The sequence below is a fragment of the Euprymna scolopes genome, chromosome 19, assembly GCF_053919585.1.
Source record: "Euprymna scolopes isolate OS-2025 chromosome 19, ASM5391958v1, whole genome shotgun sequence".
NCBI lineage: Eukaryota > Metazoa > Mollusca > Cephalopoda > Sepiida > Sepiolidae > Euprymna > Euprymna scolopes.
The window spans coordinates 35,684,777-35,709,926 of record NC_136500.1 but is presented as its reverse complement, the minus strand read 5'-3'; the positions used below and the strand labels follow the sequence as shown (position 1 = coordinate 35,709,926).

General features: G+C 31.1%; 1 protein-coding gene across 4 annotated transcripts in view; it reads left to right on the top strand.

The window, feature by feature from the left end:
• LOC145303520 (TGF-beta-activated kinase 1 and MAP3K7-binding protein 1-like) overlaps positions 1-25,150 on the top strand; it is an 85,550-nt gene that overhangs the window by 52,422 nt on the left and 7,978 nt on the right. The window contains exons 7-9 of one of the 4 annotated variants that reach the window (XM_080144966.1): positions 7,668-7,962; positions 8,867-8,926; positions 15,827-15,981. In XM_080144966.1, coding sequence (XP_080001092.1) covers positions 7,668-7,962; positions 8,867-8,926; positions 15,827-15,844 — 373 coding nt within the window. In that variant the 3' untranslated portion in view covers positions 15,845-15,981. Of the gene's footprint in view, positions 1-7,667; positions 8,809-8,866; positions 9,085-15,826; positions 15,982-25,150 lie in introns of those variants that run through there. The other 3 variants (XM_080144965.1, XM_080144964.1, XM_080144963.1) reach the window with 3 other exon arrangements.

The window sequence follows — 25,150 nt, the reverse complement described above, 5'->3', positions numbered from 1 at the left end:
GGGTCAAAGTTGAACGATTTGACCTTTGAAAACTCTACCAAACTCCTCTGCTAATTTTGGGTCTGAACACTTGAAATTTTTGATATAGGTTACTTGGGCATGGATCTTTATAATTTTATTCGAGCCAAAAACAAATGTTAAGGGGTCTGTTAAATGTTTTTGATTCCTAAGTGGAGGTATGACACCAATGATTTCAACGATCGTTTTTATAACCAACCAATGAAAAGCTTCCAAAGTTACTATAAAAATTGTCGAATTTTGGATTCAATCAGTTTGCCGTTGTCTACATCACAAACCGCATTTGATTCGTCGCCGCCATCTTTGTTACTGGCAATTACTTAACACTCAGTATCGGAACTGCACTGCTTCTTCACCGCCATCTTTGTTCAACATAATGTCTTAACACTTAACAGGTTATGCGCCCAGCCATATTCTTTTCTTTGACGGTTCAGAATCTAAATTTGAATTGTGGCAGGTAAAATTTCTGGGATATCTAAGGATTCGAAAACTACACAAAGTGATACAATCTCCAACAGAGAATCCTAATGACCCCAGAATTTCTCGAAAAGAACGCAACTGTTTTTGCAGAACTGATTCAATGCTTAGACGATAAGAGTCTGTCTCTGATTATAAAACGCATTGGATGACTGACGGAAAGCATTGAACATATTAAGAGAACATTATTTATCAAAAGGGAAACCGAAAATTATATTGCTATATACAGAATTAACGTCTCTGAAACGTAACGAGGATGAAACTATTACTGACTACGTTATAAGGGCAGAAACAACCGCCAATGCTTTAAAACTCTCAGGTGAAATAAGTGATAGCTTGTTGATATCAATGACTCTCAAGGGACTTCCAGCCGATTTTAAACCATTTACAATTGTTATAATGCAAAAAGACAAACCCATAAATTACAGTGAATTTAAAGTGGCATTGCGCAGGTACGAAGAGACTAATCGGATGCTCGTGGACAATAATAACTTCAGCAATATTATGAAGTTCAAAAATGCTTCTTGGAAACAGACACCACCAAATTACACATCTCACCGCAATGTTTTCCTCAAAAGTAATTTTCCCAAGAAAAAGAATAAAATTATTTGCTATAATTGTGGACGACCCAACCACAAAAAAAGCTCAAAAATGGACTCCATAAAAAAACGTTGAGAACTTTGAGGAAGAACATACATTTCTATTCACATGTAACTTTAACAATACCACAAACGGTAAAAATCTCCTTGTAGACTGTGGTGCTACAGCACACGTTATCACTAAGGAATCTGATTTTATTAAGTTTGATTCAAACTTTCATCCATAAAGTCATTTTGTCGAACTTGCCGATGGTAATCAAATAAATGATATACTCTTGAAAAGAGGCAATGCTAAAATATCCCTAAAAAATAATAAAGGCGAAATTTGTAACTGTATTCTAAAAAATGCTCTTTTCATACCTACATTCAAGCAAGACATATTTTCCGTGCAGGCTGCCATTAAACAGGGCGCGAATATAAAGTTTGGCAAAACAAGTCCAAATTGATATACCCCAATGGAACTGTATTTGATATTAAAGAAAATGGCCAACTATAATATTTAAAAAGTAGGGTTCCTTCAAAAACTGCTTGTCACGACTTGGAAACCTGGCATAAAATTCTAGGACACAGCAATACAGCTGATATTAAAAAATTACCAAATGTAGTCGAAGGCATGAAAATAATATCTTCAGACGATCTCCCAAATTGTGATGTGTGTGCACAGGGGAAAATGACAAAATATATAAGCAGAACGCCAGACAAAAAGGAGGCCATGAAAATTCTCTCACTTGTGCACTGTGACTTGACAGGTCCAATCAGCCTGATGGGGAGAAATAATCTAAGGTACGTTTTGAACTTTATTGATGATTTTTTTCCGGTTTAATTATAGTCTATTTTCTAAAAAACAAATCCGACACTAACCTCGCCACTAAGAAATATTTAGCTTATATTGCCCCGTACAGCTCGGTAAAATGTATTCACTCAGACAATGGAACTGAATTTACTAGTAAAGACTTTAAACTTCTATTAATTAACCACTGTATTAAACACAAAATCTGCGCCGTATTCCCCCTTCCAAAATGGCACCGCTGAAAGGGCATGGCGAACACTTTTTGAGATGGAAAGATGTCTACTTATCAAATGGAAATTAGCGCATGGTTTATGGACGTACGCTTTAATGGCAGCAGCATATATCAGAAATAGATCGTTCAATAGAAGATTAGGCAAAACACCATATGAAGCGTTTTGTGGTGTAAAACCCATAATGAACCGAATGCGTATAGAAAATACCAGTAAACTAAATATTAAAAGCGAAAAAGGTATTTTCGTAGGTTAAGATAAAAAAAAGTCCAGCATATTTAACCTACTTTCCAGCCCAAAATGCCATAAAAAAGGTTAAATGTGTAAAATTCAATGATACATCGAATTTAAAAAATGGCGATCCAGTGGATGAAAAACATGAGGAAATATTACCTAGCATCTTAATCGATCCCAATGAAATATATTAATAATGACGACAATTGCAGTAGAACTACTGATGAAAATATTAAACAGACATGTCGATACCCGATAAGGGAGCGAAAAAGGCCACACTTCTTAAAAATTGAAAAAATACAAGACTACGCAGTGGATTACTGTTACTCATTGAAAAGCGCACCAGAAAATCACCAAAAAAAAGCGCAATCAGAAAATCACCAAAAATGGAAAAGGCTATGATATCCAAATTGGAAGCTTTATCTGAAAATAACACATATGAAATAGTGGCAAAGCCAAAAGATAAAAATATAATTTTTATCACGTTGGGTTTTTTTCCTAAAAAATCACAGCTTCTGGCAGTGAAACTTTTAAAGCAAGATTTGTTGCAAAAGGTTTTTCACAAATTTCTGGAGTGGAATGTTTTGCCACATTTTCACCAACGACAAATTTAACAACAATTAGAATTTTATTGCAATTTGCCGCTCAATACAATTTAAAAATACATCAACTGGATGTAAAAAATGCTTATTTAAATGCTCCGATTGACTGTGAAATCTTTATTTACCCTCCAAAGTGATTTAAAATGAAAAATAAAAATTTTATGTGGAAACTGAATAAATCGTTATATGGACTAAAGTGCTCATAATTGGAATTTGACACTCCATAATTATTTAATAGAACAAGAATTCAAGCAATGTCCTGTAGACACATGCATGTATACCAAAAAGTGTAGGTAATAAATTGCTGACTTTGGTTTTTGGGGTTGCCAATATATTACTCGCCTCAAACTGTGACAACACTTTAAAAGATGTTAAAAATAAATTAAATAAAAAATTTTAAATGGCCGATTTTGGACAATTGTCATGGTTCCTCGATATAAAATTTACCTGTGAAAATGAAACTATAACAATGAACCAATCACAGTACATTGAAAAAATTCTGCTCAAGTTCGGAATGCAAGATTGCAAACCGCATACAATTCCCGTTGAGATGGATATAAATAAAAATGTAGAGACCAAAACAAAATGAATAGATCGATTATACAGAGAAATGATTGGAAGCCTCATCTATTTGATAACCGCAACTAGGGTTGATATGTTACACTGTAACAAAGCTATCTCAAAACTTATCGAGACCGATAATCAAGGACCGTAATCGTGCAAAACAAATCTTTCGTTATCTAAAAGGAACCAAGGAACAATCTTTAATATTTAAAAAGTTTTCATATCCTCTAAATTTAGAAGGATTTTCAGATTCAGATTGGGGTAACTCTGAGGATAGAAAAAGTATAACAGGGTATTATGTTAGACTGTCAAATACTGGACCTATGATCTCTTGGAAAACTAAAAAAAACAACAAATGTTGCCCTTTCTACTTATGAAGCAGAATTTGTGGCCCTCACCCATTCCACGCAGGAGGCAATTTGAACGTGTAGGGACCTAGACGTTCCATGTAGATTATGCTTTCATGAAAAATTTGTATTCTGTACTTTAAAGAACCCCAACATCTATTAAACTGTAGAAGAGAAATAGCGAACAACTTGTTCACAAGATAAAATTTACTCTAGGATAGCGATACAAAATAGTTTTAAATCTAAAAAAAACAATAGAAAATAAACGAATAAATAAATTAAATAAACATGGATATACATAAACGATCACACATATATGTATATATGTAAAAATATATATGTGCATATATGTATGTACATGTATATATTTATATATAAAATAACATAAAAAAAACAAAAAAAAACTATAACCTAGATTTAAAATAGATCAAGAAATAGATATCCAGGCTAAATAGAGTGCACACAAAGGAACAGGTCAACCAGAGGTCAAATAGGCCTTTGTCGGATAAGTGCATGTTCATTGGCTGATAGGAAGGGCGCGGTAGATACTAGAAAGCTGATTGGCTAACTAAAATCTCAATAGAAGGTGCGTATATAAAAACGACAGACAACCACAAAATTCGCACATAAGCTTGAAGAGTCTTAGAGTGGATGAAACACAAAATATTCAGTGTAGCTAAATTGCCATATATATTTTATAACTTACTAACTAGCTCTACCTGCATATTGAGCACTTTTGAAGTAAATACTTAAAGTTTACGCATAAATTTATACTTTCGTATATTAATTTTGTGAGTAAATATAGTAATATATATATATATATATATGAATGAAAAGTGTTTTTTATATGTATAAAAAAAAAAAATTAATGTGATTTACAAAAAAGTGGCTTCTTTTTGAACACATTATACCAATATATTAATAATTCTTTTTGACCAATGAGAATAAAGACAAATTCCCCAAAAGAAAAAAAAAAAAAAAAAAATTGTTATTTTATTTGTTCATTTATTTTTTATTTTTATTTTTTTCCTTTTCTCAAGTCAAACCAAATTGAATCCGAAAGGATTTTTCCATTATATCAAAAAGGGGTGTGTGTTAAATGTTTTTGACTCCTAATGGGGGTATGACACCAATGATTTTGACAATCGTTTTTATAACCACAACCAACCAATGAAAAGCTTCCAAAGTTACTATAAAAATTGTCTGATTTTGGATTCAATCAGTTTGCCGTTGTCTATGTCACGAACTGCATTTGATTCTTCGCCGCCATCTTTGTTACTGGCAATTACTTAACACTTAGTATCGGAACTGCACTGCCATCTTTGTTTAACATAATGTCCCAACACTTAACAGGGTCATAATTAGGGTCAAAGTTAAAAAAAAAAATTTGACGTCTGTGGTCTCTACCAACTTTTCTTTATAGTAGTTAAGAAAGCCTATTATATAGAAATGCATTACTGTACATATTCACACTTTTTAATATATACATATGAATTATGAACACTACATAAGACTCAAGCAAAGCCGGGCAGAACTGCTAGTAATAAAAATAAAAACCAAATAAAATGAGGCTAAGTAATGTCTGCTTGCATGTATTAACGTTTCTATGTAACTTTTTAATAGTTCTAATTTTAAACTACTGTAGTTAATTACTATAGTAACAATTTAGATGGCGAGTACATTATTTTTTTCTTCTTGGCTAAACCCTATTTCACTCGACTAAATTCTTCCAAGTGAAATAGTATGACTTACGTTTAGTTTCAGATATAGTATAAACAAAATATACAATATTTCAATATTATTTATTTCACCAAAAAAAAAAAAAAAAAAAAAAAAAAAAAATTCAATTTCTGGTGCTACCAGATCAGGCTGTCTGAAGATAGTGGCTTCCTTACCTAAAATGCACTAAACATTAATTTTATTACATTTCTGAATTTTTGAGATGAGGATTGGTTATCCGTATTATTTGGACTCCTCGAACTACTGTTCTCATCTTGAGTGTCAATTTCACAACATTTTGGTCGATGTAATCTCCAACCGTCTTCAGCTGTATCTTGTCGAACTTGGGAATATTTCTGTCAAACTCGGGAATTTGGACTGAATTTCATCATAGTTGAGAATGGTTCTGTTTGAAATTCCATCCAAATTACCGAGTTCAACAGTAACATTCCCAAGTTCGGCAAAATACACTTGAAGAATGTTGGAGGTTATATTGACCGAAACATTGTGAAAATGACACTCAAGATGAGAACAGTAGTCTAAAGAATCCAAATAATAAGAATTTGTTTTTTTTTTTTTTTGTTTTTTTTTCTTTCCCTTCTGCAAAATTCAATCATGTTCTGTAAAGTTAAAAACAATTTTCTGCTACAAAAGTCAAACCAAATACCATGAATAAATATTTGAAGCATAAAATAAAAACTTATTAGATTTGGCATAAAATAACCTGAAAAGGGTTGATATGCCACAAAACAAAACAACCATATGTATGTATAATAATTTTGACATGCCAGTTCTCATTAGATCATTGAAGTTAAGCAATGCTGAATCTGGTCAATACCAAATGAGTGACCATTTGAAAATACCAGTTGTTGTATGTAGGAGGACGTCGACACCAAGAGCTGTGAAAACCTAACATCATTATATCCCCTGATAGGGATACACATGCGATTGGGAGCTGCTTGTTAATTTTTTGCTCCCATAAAACTTCCTCCTTTCGAGGAAGCCAGTTCAACCACTCCTGCTTTGGTGAATCAGGAAAATAAACAACCAAACCCAATGTAATCATTTTGAATGAGGCTGGCAAATTTATTTTTGTTGGCAAACATCGTTGAAATAATTTTTGCACAACATTTTTTTTTTTTTACCTAAATGATATAAAAAGAAACACATTATGTTATTAAATTTCTTTTATGAAAATATTTAAAAAAAAAACAAGACACTCCTACATACTTTTTAACGTCTAAAAATTTTCAATTTTAAAAATTTTGTCCATTTTGCTTGCATTGCGATAAAGGAAAAAATGAGTTATTTCCCTTTATAACTCTGGACGTGCATGACTGCATATAAAAAAGTTGAGATATTCCTTCACCAAAAATTCAAAATATGAACTGACATACAAACAGAAAATGCTGTTTATGTTATAAGTGGATTTTGTTTGTCAGTCACAATTTTTTAAAATGTAATAAATATATTGGAATTTTTCTCATTTCAAAATATCGCAGATCTTGACTACTTTTAGAAATGGAAAAATATTGCAGCACTATTATATAAAAAGAACTTTGTGTGTGAGGTCATTTCCTATAGACTGTGCTCTTTGACCCGTAGACTTATGTTTTAAATAATTATCTTCTAATAAATAAATGCATGTTTCTTTTGTTTTTTAATATAGAGAAAATAAAAGAATTGATTTTGGAATCTGAAATTAGGCTAGTATTTTTCCAATACTTTTTCTAATATCCCCAAAGTATTCAGAGTTTTCCAATTCTGATTTTCATTAATCAATCCCAATACTAGTAATAGATATATAACTTGGATAAATTTTCAACTATGTTTTATGCTACATTGAATAATGAAGTAAAGAAAATGAATTTTCATGTCTAGCTATAAAGAGTGAGGATTTTGTGCTTGGTTTGTTCATTATTTCGATCAGTTGAAAGTTAGTTTGAATTTAAACAGTTACTGATTCCAGCCTTAAAATATACCATTTCAACTAGTGAATCGATTTTATAAGCTATAAGAACCATTATAATATTTATTTTAAAAATTACTTGCTAAATTTCTGCTCTTTATCTGTTTTGTTTTTTCAGAAATGCTATATCTGAGCCTGTGATTGCAACTCCGGATCTCTGCGATAGTTATGAAATTGACAACTCTACAGCTTTTTTGATCATGATGTCTCAAGGCCTTTACAAAGCAGTCGAGGATATTGAATCGACACCATGGGTCAACAACAGCATAGCTAATCTTGTAGCACAAGAATTTCTCAAAAAGACACCCCTGAAGAAAATTGCACAGGCTGTGGTGGACCGAATCGTTCACATTCACCAGAACGCTGCCCACAACCGACGTAATTTACAAGGGCGTGAAGACATCACCCTTCTGGTGCGTCACTTTAACTACTTGTTTGGTGTCGCTAATGCTGACAATACTAGTGGCACTCCTACTTCACCCTACTTGCAAAAATTTCTACCATTCCCTCAGCATACTCCCTCCACAAGTTCACAACCTCGAATGAATTTAAAAGTAAACTATCCTGGTACTGTATTCTCTCCATCGTCGCCTCAGTCGATGAATACACCGAGCCCTTTCTCAATCTCACGCATCGATGATAACAATATTAGCCTTCCCATGAGCAGCAATAATAACCAGCCACATGACACTTCAGACACGAATGACAGTGACATCACAAGTAAAACACAGACTAACAGTCCTTTGTCAACACCGCAGACACCTAAATCACAAACTAGCACCAACACTGATTCAACCGTGAGCAGTGAAGAATCAAAGTCGATTAATTCACGTCACCATTCCACTTCTAAACTCCCACTGGATAATGATAGAAGGGTTGAAGCTCATGTCGACTTCTCAGCGTTTTATTCTCGACTCCAAGAAATGGGAGAGAGTCAGGTAGACCAGCTGTTTAATGAATTACGACCTAAACCAGACTATGACACAATTGTAGAGGAATCAGAGTAGACTTTTTTTAAATTTCATTTCAAATTACCTTCTCTTAAAAAAAATACCTTTTCAAATTACTTTCTCTTTGAAAAAAGAATATGTGTGAATACATGCAGATTGATGTACGTATAATGTAATACTGTATGTATTTAATCTTTTAAGCAAAAGAATACATTTGTACTTCTGTAGTATACAGAGGAATATAAATGTTTCACATATATGCACATGACCATTTAAGTAAAAGTTTGCGTGTATATGTATACACACATGTATATTAGTTATTATGCACTTTTAATACCTATGTCTACATTGATTATATTTATACTAGGTGGTTCACAGTGGAATTATTAATGCCAGGATAATGCCACTGAAGAAAGATTCAATCAAGGTAGGTAATTCTGGTTCTAGGTATCTAACTTCTTTAACCTGAACATCCAATGCATAAGTCTTACTTTTTTTTAAATCTTTTTGTCCAGTTCAGGTCATTTTATGTACATAAGTACAAGTGTATGTATATATATATATATATATATATATATATATATATATATATATATATATATATATATATATATATACTGAAATTTTTAAATACATTCAGATTACTTAAAAGTTCATATAAATATTAGTATCAATATTTTTAAGACAATTTCAACCAGATAACGAAACTCAATATACAAGATAGAGCATTTCATTATATATATATACACACACTCAAATAATTGACCTGAGGAGCTCTAGCTAAATAATAGCTTTCTCCAAAAAATATCTGCAAATATGTAGCCAAATAATGTATAAATAAAGTTTTATATATGTTAAAAGAAAGAAAAAAAAACAGCTGAAAATTTAACAAGATTTCATTATAAATTTATTTCAATCCAATAGGGCATTTTCAAATGAGCGAACTGGTTTAGGTTTGTCTCGGTCGGACAGCAAATCTTGACCAGCTCACTCATTTGAAAAGGCCTGATTGGGTTGAGGTTTTTGTTTTATTTTATTTTTTTCTAACTCTTAATTTTGCTCTGCTATGCTTGCTCACTTAAGATTTCCTACATAGTTACGATGTAGTTTGATAGCCATGTCCATAGATTATATTTATGTTAGGATTGGACTTGAAAGATTTGATCAAGGAAGGTAACTCTGATTCAAGGTATGTAGTTTTACCTATCTGAACATCTAATACATAAAAATCTTATTTTTGAATCCTCTTTTGTCCAATTCATATATAAAGTTTTCTTTGAATTTGACGTCTGTTGAAATTCTATCGATTTAGTTTAAATTATTTATCAAAATAAAACTACTCAAGAGTAGAAATCTTTTTAAAAGTGTTCATCCAAGGTAGGTAACTATCATTCAAGGAATGTGACTTCATCAAGCAGACCTAGAAAAATAAAAAATAAAAGTGTCTTAGGTAGATATACATTATCCTTCTCATAGATGACAAGGTTTATTGATAATTGTATATGTATCGCAGAGACTCATAAAAACCTAAAAAGACAGTAAAATCTTATGCATGCATCCCGAAGACACAAGTCAATTTTTTCATGAAAAAAAGAAAAGCAATACATTACAATGCAGAAATGTAGAAAATACAGCAGTGGTGGTGGTGGGCTCTTATTTCTTCTTTCTGTTTTATGGGTTTAATTTGTTTGTTTTCTTTTTATTCCCCATACCCTACCATTTCACACTAAACTGTAAGCTCAATATTTCCCAGGGACTCAAAAAGATGTTTGTTCCAGAACTCACTAAAAAAACAAACAAAAAACTTATCACTTCATTTATTTATTTATATATATATATATATATAGGGGGAGACTAAACCTTGCTGCTATGGTTTCAGGTGGTCTGATTTTGCATATGAACTACAAAATATCTAATATTTCCCCAAAATCTCTGGGCTTGATAGAGGGGAGGCTAAAACTTACTGCTATGGTTTAAAATGATCTGAAATAACAGCAAGGGGAGACTTGATTCCAAATATTTCTCATATGTTATATCTCCCCTCTTTTGGAAATAGGGTATGATTATGAATATCTCCAGTATCAAATAATCCTTATACACTGTGAAATTTACTTTATGTATGAAAACCAAAGAAGGGAAATATAACATATGAGAAATATTTGGAACCAAGTCTCCCCTTGCTGTTATTTCAGATCATTTTAAACCATAGGAGTAAGTTTTAGTCTCCTCTCTATCAAGTCCAGATGTTTTGGGGAAAATCAGACATTTTGTATTTCATATGCAAAACTAGGAAAGCAAATGACTATGATTGAACGTTTTATAGCTGTAAAAAAAGTGCCAAAAATAGGCTCTGGATGATTCCTTAATGTGCAACCTTAAAGTTAAGTGTCACATAGTTCACTGCACAATTCAGGTTATTAGCTTTCCAATGAGCCTTCATTTGTTGAATAGTTGCTGAGATTTGGAACTTATAAATTGCCAAAGAAGGTGGTATATCAATATGATATATGGAGATATATATAATATATATACTGGTAGCCGAATTGAATATTGGAATGCTCATATCTTTAGTTGTATGGAATGAAACTACATGAAAATTTGCAGGCTTTTTGAAGATTATAATATTATTCTATGGTTAAAATTTTAAGACAATTGGTAAAAAAAAACCTATATTTTCAAACCAATAAAATATACCCAAATTTGTCAACATTTGTATATATATATATATATATATATATATATATATATAGTTTCCTGCAAACCTGCTTCAGTTGTCTCCCCTGTGGCTTAGTAGGCCACTTATCTATAATATAAAAAGGTTATCAGAGTATATCTTTAACAAAGCAAAACGTATCAAAATAGAAAAGGCTCAACACTTAAAAGGAACAACTATTTTAAATAAAAGATGTAGAATGAAAGTTATAAGTTTATTATATTATCAGAACAATAAGAAAAAGAAATCTCTTCAGGCTATAAATATATATATACACACACACATATAAATATTTTTTTTTTTTTTTTTTTAAATATAATGGGCGGAAGTCTCTCGAGAGCTCTTTCAGCTATCATCTCATAAGGAGAAAATCGATAGCGTAAAAATAATACTATGTCGGAAGTAAAGAGTTCTGATGGAACTATTGAATGTGCCAAAAATTACGGGGCACTAAAATAAAGTTTATTAACGTTTAAAAACGATTAAAATGATGGCACAGTGAGGGGGGGGGGGGAGAAAAGATTCACAGTTCCCCAAAGAGAAACAATGCGTTAGATGTTTCTTTCTGTCGGCACAAAGGTTTCCACACCGCAATAGACAGACTCTAAAATCTTTAAATGGTTTCTGGAGTCCGCTCTGTGTAGCACCTCGAACCATTCAATTTTATATCTATCCGCACAGCACGGGTTGTCAACCAAATGCTGGCCAATAGCAGAGTCCAAGGCTGCAGAAGGAGAGAGACTACCAGACCCCATCCTCCCTTGTCTGATCTTCGATGGAATATGCTGGTTTATACGAGTCAAAGATGCAAGGATGTTCGCCCAACATAACCAGCATCGCACTGGCATTTGAATTGATATACAATATTGCTATTTTGGATGTAAGGCAAACTATCCTTGCGAAAAGAAGGAAATGCAGGTCTCGTAGTATATACCAAATGCAAGGACACAGAATAAAAGCAGTCATAAATACTTCTGTGAATCTGTTTGGAAAGTCTGTTACTCTTTTCTCCAATCCACGGTAATTTTAAATAAACCGGGCATTTCAAAGGTCCAAACTTTTTAGCGGATCTAAAATCCACAACCTTTTTGAAAATACAGTCATCAATAAGGTCAACAGGATAACCATTATTGATGAATATTTTCCTGATCTTACCGAGTTCGGCGTCCAATCTGTTGGGTGAACAAATCATCAGGGCTCTATGTACCAAAGTATTAATTAAGCCGACCTTATGTGATTTTGGTACAAAAGACAACCAGTTCACATATAGGCCAGTAAATGTCGGCTTCCTATAAATTGTAGTGAGAACCCCCCCCCCCTTGAACGTTCGACAAGAACATCCAAGAAGGGAAGCGAATTATCCTTCTCATTTTCCATAGTGAACTTTAGAGCTCCATGCAAAGAATTCAACCCATCAAAAAATATTGATATATATACATATATACAGTCCTGGTCAAAATCATAAGACCACTTAAGAAAGTAAGCGTTTACGCATATTATCGAATTTTAATCAAACAAATGGTTGAAACCATTGCCAAAAGGGAAAATATGATGGAAAAAAATGAAATCTGCTTCATTCAAAACCTTAACCCTGATCTAATAATTATTTTTTAAAAAGAAACATTTTCACCTGGTCAAAATGATAAGACCACTGATAATTTATCTAACAAAAGGCAATTATAAATTACTTAAAAGGGTCTCAGTATTTAGTATAGCCTCCATTATTACGAATTACTTCAAAAATTCTCTTCGGCATGCTTGCAACTAAGTTTTTTATCAGTTGCGAAGGAATTTTATGCCATGTACTGAAAACTGAATCAGAAAGTTCCTTTATCGAATCATACTGGGTTCCATCCTTGAACACTTCTTTTGCCATCCATCCCCAAAGATTCTCAATGGGCTTGAGATCCGGAGAACATGCTGGATGATCTAACAATTCTATATTATTTGAAGAAAAGTAGTCTCGTGCTTGTTGAGAAGTGTGTATCGCAGCATTGTCTTGCTGGAAAATCCAATTTCTTCCACACAGACGTGGACCTTCAGTCCTGATAGAAGCATTTTCAAGCATTGAAACGTACTTCAATGATGTTTGCCGGCCTTTCACTACTTGCAACTTTAGGATCCCAGCTGATGAGAAAGCACCCCAGATCATTAAAGACCCTCCTCCACTATGCCGAGTTGAAAAAGTTTCTTTGGGCAAATTTTTATCATGCCAATAGTGTTGAAATCCATCTGGACCATCTAAATTAAAATTTTTCTCATCGGAGAAAATTACATTTTCCCCACTTCTCTTCATCCCAAGTCTAGTATTTGGCGGCATATTTAAGTCGGTTAGTTTTGTGCTGTTCAAGAAGACGTGGTTTCTGCAGTCGCTTTAAATGATTGAAACCCTTTATTTTCAGATGCCTTTTTTATTGGAGTGCCATTAACTATAATCAAAACCAAAATTATGAAGAATTGTTAGTAAAATTATAAAAAAATTAAATGACTTCAGTGCCATCAGGTACAACCGAAACCAAAACTTATGAAGAAATTCTTGGTAAAATTATTTATTACAAGAAATGAAAGTACATAACAATTAAACGACCCGGATGTAAGCGTGACGCACAAAAGACCACACATGTTATCGTATTAATATATAGATTATTTTTTTATGTCAGAAACTATTAAAACACATTTAGTTTCTATAATCCGCATTTCGCAATAAAAATGTGTCGTCATGACTTCCTTTTCATTTGCTGTTTTCTTTTGTTTATTTAAATTCTCGTTAAATGCAAAAGATCTTGCTAAAAAATTGTCTGAAAAAGCAGATGCAAAAAATCGTTTCTTTTTTTTGTTTTTTTTTTCTGTCAAAAACTATTAAAATACATTTCATTCCTATATCCACATTTCACAATTTAAAATTACCATGTGATGTCAGCATCAGTCGGGCATGTTGGCTGTTCAGCTTACGAAAGCCAATGTAGCCAATGAATTTTATTGAATAACAAAATCTGCATTCACATAATTTTGAAACAATTGGAAATGATAGGGAAATCATACTATTCTGCAGAATTAGTTGTAATTGCATTCTTAACAATACACTAGGTTTTCATTTTTATTTATTTTTTAATCATTTAACCTGCTCTGGTTTACAATAATGCAAGTGTTAATTTTCAGTGACATATATTACTGGTATATCCATTATAATATTGAATTAATTTAATTTTGTAAATTATTGTGCTTATCCAGTTTAATCTCAATATTAAAAATTTATAATTTTATGAAAACTTTGTGCACATACCTGTTAGATGAAAAAAGAAGGCTGTATACCAAAATTTATGAAAATTTATTGTGTATTTTTGTTTTTATATATATATATATATATATATATATACAGGGTGGTCAAAAAGTCGAGTAACATTTTAAAGAAAAACGATATTAGCAATACACGTATATTTAAGTACCATACATTGAAATATAAAATGAAACAAACATGAAATATGTTTATTTTGTTAATTGTCGTCCATTATCTCTATCACTCGCTGGAAGCGATTAACCACTGATTGTGTAACACATGTAATCATGTCAGCTGATATCTGCGCAATCTCCTCTTCAATAAATAACTTTAAAGACGCTATTGTATCAGGCTTCTTGCCATAAACGCTATCCTTTACATAGCCCCAAAGCCAGAAATCAGGAGGGGTAAGATCCGGAGATCTGGCTGGCCATTCAACTGGGCCACGGCGACCAATCCATCGTTGTTTTTTCTACCTTTAACATGTTACCTGACTTTTTGACCCCCCTGTATGTATATATATATATATATAACAGTAGATCTGTGTGTGTATCTAAATATTTAACTGATAAACTTTTGAACTACTGGTCACATAAAACTGAGATTAACAGTAAATAGTAATCATTCATCGAGGATGATTGATAATAAGTAAAATCTTTGTTTGGATGGATGAATAACGCATACAGAAATATGTTGGCAAGTTAAAATGCAACATGTTCATTTCAACTTGTTAATATATTTCTATTACTTTTTGCACATGCACAAATTTATTCATAACTTGAAGTGATTTACTTAAAAAAAATTTCTTAACTGTCAATAGCTCAAACAATAAGGAACGCATCTTGAGCGCTAAATGTTTGGTTTTGATTTTAGTTGATGGCACCCAAGTCATTTTTTTATTATTATTATTATAACTTTTGAAATCAGTATTATATATTAGGTACAATATAATATTCAATACAAAATTTATTTCGCAATAATAAATACAAAATTTACATGAATTAAAACGTGTAAGCATATTTTACAACTGGGAAAGGCCAGGCGTCCACAGTTAGTATAAAATATAATTTGATCAGCAAACAATTTCTAAACACTATCATTATGACTTGCTTGAATTATGTCCCTTGATCTTAATATAAGCAAAAAATGGCAGACAAAACATTTTGCAGGTAAAATGTGTTTTTTGGTGCTTGTGCAATTTAGCAAAGATATAAAAAAAAAACGATAATAAAAATATCTTCATGATGTACATGCTTGTTATGGAATGAATATCTCATTAAAAAAAAAAAAAAAAACGCTTAATTTTATTAAATAGTTTTTTTTTGTTTTTTTTACAGAGGAAAATCAAACTTTAGCGAGGCTGATCGTGATGCAGTCATTTTGGCAGTTTCCAATTACTAAGAGGGGGGGGGCAAGGAAGATAACTCCATCTAATTCTTGAAGTTTGCCAAAATGCACATGAAGTTCTCAATTTTATTAATAAATTTTGAAACGAATTATTAAAAGAAAAAAATAAGAATACCTGTATAAGTAAGGGTTGTCGTAATGCAAAATTACATGGAGGTATCAAATAAACTTTAAGAGTTAAAGAGAAAAAGCTTTCTTTGATGAAAAAAGCTAGAACTATTTTGAACCTATTTATATCTTGGTTTTTGTTTGTTTGTTTTTTTTTTTGTTTTTTCCTTAAGGGACTTGCTAGAGACGAGGCATGAAGCTACATGATGTAAGGGGTTTAAAAAAAAAATACTACTTCAAGGTCAAAAACTAGCCAATGATAAGTGTTAGGTGGATATATTCCAACTCAGAAAACAGCAACAGTTCCCCCTTTGTCAGAAATATTGCTCATCGAATGTGAGGATTAAAGTACAAAGTTAAGCAAGCCAGTTACGAAGCTGCCAAAAGTAAGCTTAAAGTCCATTTTCTACTCTCTTCAAATGTAATTTCAGAAAATCTTGAAATGAATTTCACTGATTCATGACCAAAATCAAATTCACCAATTAATATTTAAAAAAAAAAGAAAAAAAAAAAGAAAAAAAAAGCGCGTAGCCAGACATACTTTTTGGACCTCCCATTCAGAAGTCAACCAAAATTTTTTCCCCTAATTTAAAGCACCAGTAGGGCAGCCAAAGATAGGTGAGCAGGTATTTGTCATAAATAATTTGCCTGCTAATGGCGAAATTATTTACTGCTTGTGAATCAATTTTGCCTGCCATTTCACAATTACACCTCTAAATTTACCTACCTGTAAGAAAATTTTTCAACATTGGATTCATTTCGTTTGGTTCAAAATATTTACCAAAGTATTTTTTTTTTTTGTACGAAGCGAAACTTTTTTGCTTCATACAACTATAAGTATTTAATTACGACCAGAATATAGCAAAAAGTTATCAAGGCATAACAAAAACTATAAAACATGAAAAGTTATAATTAGGGCAAGCCAAAAATTGCATTTATTAATCAGTTTGAATAATTTATCAAAAAAAATTTCATAAATCAATTAAGATATTTAATTCCATGTTATACGAACTTTCAATGAGCATTAATTGATTTAATTAATTTAGGTTGCCCTAATTATAATATAAAATGAACAAAACAAATGAAACATTTTGTAAATTTTTGCTACATAAATTTAACCCCACTCCCTTTGGTCTCTCCTGACTATGCCTTGAATGAAAACAAAGGATCTAGATATTGTTTTCACAGTTAGTCCTTTTCTCTTCCCTGCAACCTCTTTCCCACAGAAGAGACGTTGCGAGCCTGTCTTTGCTTTATCACTATTTTCATGGCAAGTGCTTGTCTGTACTCCAATCTATGTTCCCTCTTTGCCGAACTCTCACAAAAAACATTCGTCTAGCTGAAACCACTATCAATAATTTCCCCCATTCTTTATCTGTGCCTAAACCTAAATGTAGATTCTATGAACAAAGCTTCTTTCTACGAACTACACGCCTGTGGAACTCTTTTCCGGTTGCCTGCTTTCCAGCTGACTACAATAGGGTCGGCTCCAAGTCCAACGTAAACAAGTTCTTGATGAGCCGTCCCCTTAAGTAATCTAATTTACCAAATTTCCACTAACGATTACTACGATATTGTCCCATTGATTAACCCCTACTCCCAGGTGACCTATGTAAAAAAAAAAAATGGTGTAGAAGAAAAAGTAAGAGAAAAAAGAAATTAGGCAAATATCCTATTGAATTAAAAAGATAAAATAAAAAAAGCCTCTTTCATAGATTAATAAAGGGTTGGCTGTGTGCATTGTCATGTATTATTTCTTTTATATGAAAAAAATTGTTTTGCATCTTTGGGACGTATGGATAAGTCTTTATTGCATCCCTTAAACAAGATGCATAACTGTCAGCATCTTTGTGTGCATGGGTGCCTATTTATATTTGAAAGTAATTCAGTTATAAGATCTTTTTCCACCATTATAGATCCACATTAATGTTTTGGAATGTCAAAAGATTCCTACGAATCATATCACCTACAATGTACACTTTTCAAAGAGAGGTTTATAGTTATTGGTTGATCACTTCCTCTGAATTTCAGCTGAACACTTTATGTAGCAATACCATGCTATTTTTTTTCTTTTAGATCGAATGAACTCAAATCAAGCATTATTGAAAAACAAAGAAATATTATCTTTATCTTTTTTTTTAAATCGGTCCATTAGAACTGGAGTTATGACCATTCAAACTATCAAAAGATGTGTGGTTCACTGGGCATATTGTCTTCAGTCCTATTCAAATGCATATAAGCTTGTGACTGAAAATGGTAGGAAATTTGCACAATTTACAGACTAACCCATCTTTAAAAAGTTATATATTCAGATCTTTTTAAAATATTGTGATGAAATTTTGAACATATTATCATAATCTCATGAAGATTCAGTTGGCTTCGTAAATGACTATCTCACTTGGTAACTTACAGACTAATTAGCATATTTCAGTTTCATTTTAATGGCTTTACGTAGAAACACCATAGAAACAGCTAAGAAAAATGGTGAGTAAGGCTTTATCATCATAGGAAGTATTATTCTAATGGAAATGATCATTTGTCATTATACCATCATGAAAAATCCAAGATGGCGACCGGGAAATCCAAAATGGTCACCACAACACAAAGAAATTATTAACAAAATATGGCTTGTAGCATATCAAATTAAAGAAAATTTTGTACAGATCAGAATTATTTTTAAGTACATTAAACTAATTAGCGTACGAATTAGCATAATTTAAGTTTCATTTAAACAGCTTTTGATAGAAGCATCATTTAAAAAAAACAAGTTTAAAAAATTGAAGATAAGTCTTTATCATGCAAAATATTATTCTGATGGACATTATCATTTGTCATCATGACACTGAAAAATCCAAGATGACAACCAGGAAATCCAAGACACGATTCTAAAAAATTAAAATATGGCTGGTAGCATATCAAATGAAAGGAAATTTTGTATAGATTACAATTGTTTTCGAGTACATTAAACTAATTTTGATAATTAAATTTTATTTTAACGACTTCAAATTACTATGACAATTATCGGGTGGGTTTCTACCACTATTTTATATAATTTTTTTTATTTTAAGTCATTGTCAAGACTTCAAGAGACATCGCAGCCATTTTTTTTCTTGTTCTCATGTAATGCTCGACACTACTTGTTTTTTTAATAGAATAAACATTTACAACACCAAAAATTTATTGAGGTAGGTAGAAGAGTAACTTGCATTTGGTAACATTTATTTTTTATATATTTATTTTTTGACCACTTTTTCATAGCTCTGTGGATTGTAAAACAAACCCATTAAATGTTATCATAGGCAAGGTAAGTTATTCTTTTATGTAAATAAAAAAGTGGTCAGTGCCGGTCATTCTTTTTCAAAGAATTTTTTTTTTTCAATTCTTTTCCTTTCCATAACTGAAAACTTATGTTTTTTAAATGACAAAAATAAAAAAAAAAATGAACGCTTTATTTTCGTAAGTTAGTTGAATGTTTTTAGAGATTTCTTTTTATGCGCATAATGACACAAAAAATCTCTGTATATGCGTTTGTCACTATTTCTATTGAGGCATGCATAAAACGTTTTTATCCAACTCTTTTCAAATTTTAGGACAAAAGAAATTAATATAGTCGCTATTAAATAGCGTTTGAACAGTTTCTATCTTTTACTTATCTTTATACTACAAAGCCTCAACTTTAAGATGTGCTATTGTGACTTGAAAACCAAGAACAAAAAAATAAAATAAAAATCAATGTTCCAGTGGTCATTCTTTTCCAAAGAATTTTCTTTTGAAATATCCTTTTTCTTTCCATAACTAAAAACTTGTTTTCTAAAAAATAACAAAACTAAAAAAAAAGTGAATACTTTATGTTCATAAGTTAGTTGACGAGTTTTGTTTACAAATTTCTTTTGTGCGTCACAACATCCAAAAAACCTTGTTATATACGTTTATCACTATTTCTATCGAGGCGTGCATAAAAATTTTTTATCTAATTCTTTTCAAATTTTAGGACAAAAGAAATTAATTTGTTCACTATCAAATAGCGTTTGAACACAGTTTCTATCTTTATTTATATTTTTACGACAAAGCATCAACTTTGAGATGTTCTAACTTTCGACTGGAAAGACTACGTGTTGTGTTCAAATTCAATAGCAAAGAAAAATCTTTTCCTTGATTAGTTAAAACAACTAGAAACATTGTCGACAGATACAACTTCTGCTTCGAGCATTTATGTGAACACACCCCCAACCGCTTATTTGCAAAAGTGATCTACCGCCAGTGGGCATGCTATGCTGGCATGTTTTGTCGTTAATAGTCCGATTTATATAGCGATTTCTTTGAATATACAAATTGCAACAAAAATATTAAAATACCATTTTAAAGTAAATTTTATTCTGAATCCAGTTATATAAGTTTTATTTTGATAGAGGTAGGAGAAATGTACTTATTTCTGATTTAAAGACTATGAGTGTCAATTTGTCCAGCGCTGAACGTTATGGTATTAAAAAGTATTGCTAATTTATGTATGCATGTAAGTGAAAATATATAGTAGAATTACGAAGATAAATATATTTAAAACTAGCAAACCGCCTGGCATCGCCCAGTCGAAAAATATGCTTAAATATTATATTTTGATTAATGCAGATTCTGTATTTATGATATTATATTGGACCCAATATATAGTAATGATTTAAAAATGTAAAAAAAAAAAAAAAAAAATGACTCATGCGCCACCACTGAGAATCAAAACCAAAACGTTTAGCTTATGATTTACTTTTTCCTTTGATGTTAATGCTTGAACTATGAAGACATGTTAGCTGCAAAGCTAAAAATTAAAACATGAACCAATAGCTATTACAATGCATATTTGTAATGCCATTGTTCGACCTGGCAAATTAAAAATTATTAATTTTCACACTTTTGCACCAATTTTCCCCAGCTAAAACCCAAATATAAAGTTTTGCATAGGTTTGAATACCCTATATATTAAGTTTCATATCTGTAGACCAAAAACTGGCAGAAGAGTTTGGTGGGCAAAATTTTTAAAACAAATATATATGCAAACATAAATATATATATAGAAAGAGGTTTTTGTGTACTATAACCTTTTTACACAAGTATAAATCATGTAGAATATCTGCATGAATATAATTACATGTAAGAAAACCAAAAAAACTAATAGAGAATTAAGATGAATGTTTAAAAGAATATGCAAATTAACTAGATCTTTTGCAGATGAATGCAATTCCGTGACCCATATGTTATATTTTCTTTTTAAATAAATAGGTTCCAATCTATACTCCTATACTCTTCTATCAAGATAATAAAAAGATCCGGTTAGATAGTGAAATTAAGGTAATAGGAAAATTGATAAAAAATAAAATTGAATAAATGACTATATTGATCAATCAAAAATTCAAACAAGAAATTTTAATAATAAATAATCCTTAACCCCTGGATTTTCACAGATAAGCTCTTTTCATTAAAGGATAAATATTATCAAAAAGTGCATGATTGATTCAGCACAAATTTCAAAAGATATAAAAAATAAATATGCGGGGAACTATTGTGCAAAAAATAAAAGGCATGTTCAACAAAATTAAGAAATTAACATCAACCAATAAATTCCTGAAACAGTAATCTGTGCAGCTGAAAAAAGAATCTGGAATTCAATTGTGAGCTGTTGCATAAAAACTTTATAATTTGAAAAATTAAATAGTTTCTCTTTTTTTTTTTTTTTTTTTTTTTTTTTTTTTCAAATTTATGCTAACCAGAGATACATTTTTTGCTAATGTTCATTCTCTGATGGAAAAAAAACATATCTTTGATAATCCTTGGATTATGGATTTTCATTATTATAATTCCTTGTTTGAATTTGATGGATCAATAAATATTGTAATTTATTTCATTCAATTTTCATTATAAAGTTTTCTTATATGAACTTATTTCATCAATTAATTCAAACATCCAAATATGCTGTTTATCTGCACTATGGTTTATAGTTGAAATAAATTATTACATTAATCAAATTTCTGCTCTCTACCTCACTCGACCCCACCCTACTCTTTCATTGATATTTTTCTCTGTTCATAAATTATGTATATCGATCTTTCATTTCAGGATATATTTTTATTAAAATAGACCCCCCTCCCCCATGGAATGATCCTTAATCTATATATCTATAAAAATGAAAATGTCTGTGTATCTGTCTGTCTGTGTACACTTCCCTACCAAAAAACTCTGTCAATTTTCGGTCTACAGACTCGAGATTTGACATAAGGGGTATTGAGATTTAGGAAAATCTTTTTAATCGGTTTTCGGACAGAAATTTGGCTGTCATGGATCAAAATTCAACGATTTGACCTTTGAGAAAACTACCAAACTCCTCTGCCAATTTTGGGTTTAATCACTTGAAAGTTTAGATATAGGTTACTTGGACATAGATCTAACTTTATAATTTGATTTGAACCCCGAACAATAAACGTTAAGGGGTCATAATTGAGGTCAAAGTTTTAAAAATTGACCTTGCGGTGTCTACCAAATTAGTCAGACAATTTTTGGTCTAAACATTTGAAATTTTACATAAAAGATATTCAAACATAGGCCAAGCTTTTTAATCGTTTTTTGTTTTTTCTAAAAATTTGGCTTTCAAGGGGTCAAAGTTCAAAAGATTTACCTTTGCAGTTTCTAGCAAACTATTAAGCCAATTTTGAGTCTAAACATTTGAAATTTTACATAAAGGGTATTCAGACATGCAGCAAGCTTTTTAATTAGTTTTTGGACAAAAATTTGGCTGGCAAGAGGTCAAAGTTTACATAGTTGAACTTTGCAGACTCTACCAAACTCCTCCGCCAATTCTTGAAATTTTAGATGTAGGTTACTCGGACGTGGGTCAAACATTTTAATTTAATTTGAGCCCAAAACAAATGTTATGGGGTCAAAGTTTTTTTTTTAAAATTGACGTCTGCGGCTTCTACCAACTTTTCTCTATGGTAGTTAAGAAAACCTATTATATAGAAACGCATTGCTGTACATATTCACACTTTTTAATATATACATATGCACATAAAGTTATCAACAGTACATAGGGCCTGAGCAAAGCCTGGCAGAACTGCTAGTACCATCATATTTATAGTATACGAATAGAGCACTGACTGCTGATATTGTTTATATAAATAGTAAGATTTCAATTTATCGCTTGTGCCAATTGCACAGTGAATAATGACTTGGACTGCTGAAAAGAACAATTGAGTTTCACGATCTTAGCTTGAAGCCCTCATGCATTTAGCCACACTGAAGAGTTGTGGTACAGCAATACAGTCTGGAAGACTTATATATACATGTACATACACATGCACATTAGCTATCCCTAGTTTCCATTGCTTAGGATTAAACAATATATTAATATTAAGTAATGGATTTTCAAAAGAAAAGAAAAATGGATGGCCGAGATCAAAAACGGAATCAAGATGTTCAGTCTGATGCACTATGATGTATGAGTATATTTTCGTTATGTGATAAAGTTAAACACTAATAAATAACATTTCGATCCTGATCCTATTTGTTTGTCAGTCATTATTGAAAAATGTCACCATTGTGAAAGAATTCCGAGTGGAATGTAATTTTATTTAACAGAAATTGAATACAAATACATTTATGTTTAAGATGTGTCAAGTTTCCACAAAAGAAAACTGCAGAATTAGAATAAAATATTCAGTTTGTAGGCTGTACGTCATCAATGACAATATGTTCAATATAGAAAAGCTCTTCTAAATTATCAGGATATAAATTGATAGATCTGAGTTGGATCTAGGATGATCCTGGAAGGCTCATTTGTCTTAATTAAATTACAAACACTTGATATAGTCTGTTTTTTTGTTTTTCTTTTTTGTCTCGACTTGTTTTTTCTTCTGCTTCCATACAACATATCTTTTTACTCAACAATATTCGAGTTGAAACATGTTGATAAAATGTGCTTTCTCCACTTTGTAGTAGAATTCCAACAACACAAAAAGAAGCAAAGTCTTTTAATGAGTTATACAAAAATAATTTATTTAAAACAAAATAATTCTAAAAAATATTTGTATCACAGCATATTTATTTTGTATTTTTGCCTCTATGCGTCTTAACCATTCTCAGCTCCAACATTTTAGATTAATTAACTTAGAAAATTTTCGTCTTGCATTTTGCCTGGAAGAAAGAATTGCGTTTCAGCTAATTTAAGTCACAAGTTTTCAAAATATGCAATTTTTAAGTTGCTGCTTATCATCTTTTTGATAAAATTACATTGTTTGATAATCAGTTTACAGATCTATCTCATTTAGAAATTAATTCCAACTTATATTTTAAAATAATAATTACCTTTTAAAATAAACTTTGTAAGAAAAAGAACAACCAAAGCTAAATTATTGCGCATCAATCTCAGTAATTATATATATATATATATCTGCTTAAATTTTATATTTTAATTCATGCAGATTACGGAATTATTATTTTTGAGCCAATTCACTATCAATTATTATATTGTACCTAATAAATAGTAGTGATTTCAAAAGTAAAAAAAAAAATGACTTGTGTGCCGTCAGCTAGAATCAAAGCCAAAACATATAGCTCTCTAGCCTTATCTGTTAGCATATGACCTAAATCAATACATATACAAAAACTGCAAAAAAAAAAAAAAAGTTTGTTTTAATAATTTTTAAATAGGAAAAGTAGGTTTTTAATATTGGTGTTAGAGTGAGAAAAAACTCAACTTATATATAAATTTTTAAAAATTTTCCAGTTTATAAATTGAATAATTCTGTAAACTTAAAGCAAGTATTAATATTTATATGACAATCCTAACATGATAAAAGAAGCTCAATATTCAAGATAGAGCATTGATATAAGGTATTCAATATAAACTCTGTAAATTAGAAATCATTACAATTTATTATTCAATAAGGAATTCAAAAACTTTTTAAAAACTTTCAGTGTTGTTCCAACCAGAGCCCTGACCTCTACTTCCATATTGAAACTCATAAGCTTTGTCTTATCCGCATTAATGTGGAGACCAATGTCATTTGAGGACTTTTCTAGCTTACATAACTATTTGCGCATCAGCAGTGTTATTAGCGAACAAAGCAATATCGTTTGCGTAATCTGCATCAGTTATGTGTGCTGAT